General features: G+C 46.7%; 1 protein-coding gene across 1 annotated transcript; it reads right to left on the bottom strand.

Annotated features, from left to right (window-relative positions):
- Nucleotides 1-640: 640 nt before the first annotated feature.
- On the bottom strand, nucleotides 641-826 carry GNI_199250 (hypothetical protein; the record flags this gene model as incomplete). Its single annotated transcript, XM_011135432.1, has 1 exon — nucleotides 641-826. A coding segment is annotated over one exon (186 nt), but the record flags the coding sequence as incomplete, so codon positions are not given.
- Between the last annotated feature and the right edge of the window lie 205 nt (nucleotides 827-1,031).

Genomic DNA, 1,031 nt, shown 5'->3' with positions numbered 1-1,031 from the left:
TTAACCACTTCAGCATCATCTCACCATCTTCATTCGGCCGCCACAAGCATCGGCACCCCAACGGTAGTGTTTGTAGTTGTTGCCAACTGATGATGTTCTTGTCAGCACCAGGATCAACTAGACACGTCACCTGCGTGTCGGCTATAACAAAACGTCCATACAGACCTCCGCTTTCTTGTTCAGACGCGACATTGACCGCACCTGCCATTGGTTCGTTCTTCTTCGCTGCGGCCTTAGCCTTCTGCTCTTTAACCCTATCGCATGAGCCGTTGAAGTACTTGGCTAAACTCTCCAACACAGCTGGGTTCGAAGTGTCTTCTTTCAAATCCATACTAATACCTTGTGGCGTGCGTGTGACCGTAGTGTGTTGAGTAGCCAATTTTCCTTGACGTGTCACTTTGTAGCAATTCTTCTCATCATGGCCCTTCTTTTTACACACAGTACAGGACGGCTTCGTAGGACAATCTCTTGAGGTGTGTTGCGAAGACTTACACCATCTGCATTGTCTGTTGTCTATACCCTTCGGTACTTGTGTGGCGCCTCGCGGCGTCTCGAGAACTTCGTCGCCCACCTCATAAAATCGTGGTTGGATCTCACGTCTTGGTGGACAATTCGACCTTGGTACCACATTTGTTTCTGGTCACATGGGTACTACATTTGCGATCATATTCACCCTTTTAGCATTCCTTCGTTTTCTTCTTGCCAGATCGTCGTTGCACTTTAGGATGAATTGAATAAATCTATCCAAATCCCATTCACGCCAATCAGATCTCATAGCCTCAGCCTGTAACGCAGGGCATAGTTTATTCAATAGAGCTTGTTTCAGCTGATGGGAATGGAAAGCATTGGGATGCTTCCAACGTCTTCTTAACATATGGTACCGTTGTACGGTCTTCTCGAACCATATTACTAAATCTTCGGCATCTTCGCGTTCTTCAACTTCACTCAAGTCTTGCGCCACAACGTCAATCTCGTTGCTATACGGGTATAACTCTTTTGCTAGCTGATCTCTGAACGCTTGCCATTCTTTG

The sequence above is a fragment of the Gregarina niphandrodes genome (assembly GCF_000223845.1).
Source record: "Gregarina niphandrodes unplaced genomic scaffold scaffold00103, whole genome shotgun sequence".
Lineage (NCBI taxonomy): Eukaryota > Apicomplexa > Conoidasida > Eugregarinorida > Gregarinidae > Gregarina > Gregarina niphandrodes.
The sequence above is the reverse complement of the archived record's forward strand: the minus strand, read 5'-3'. Positions and strand labels throughout refer to the sequence as shown.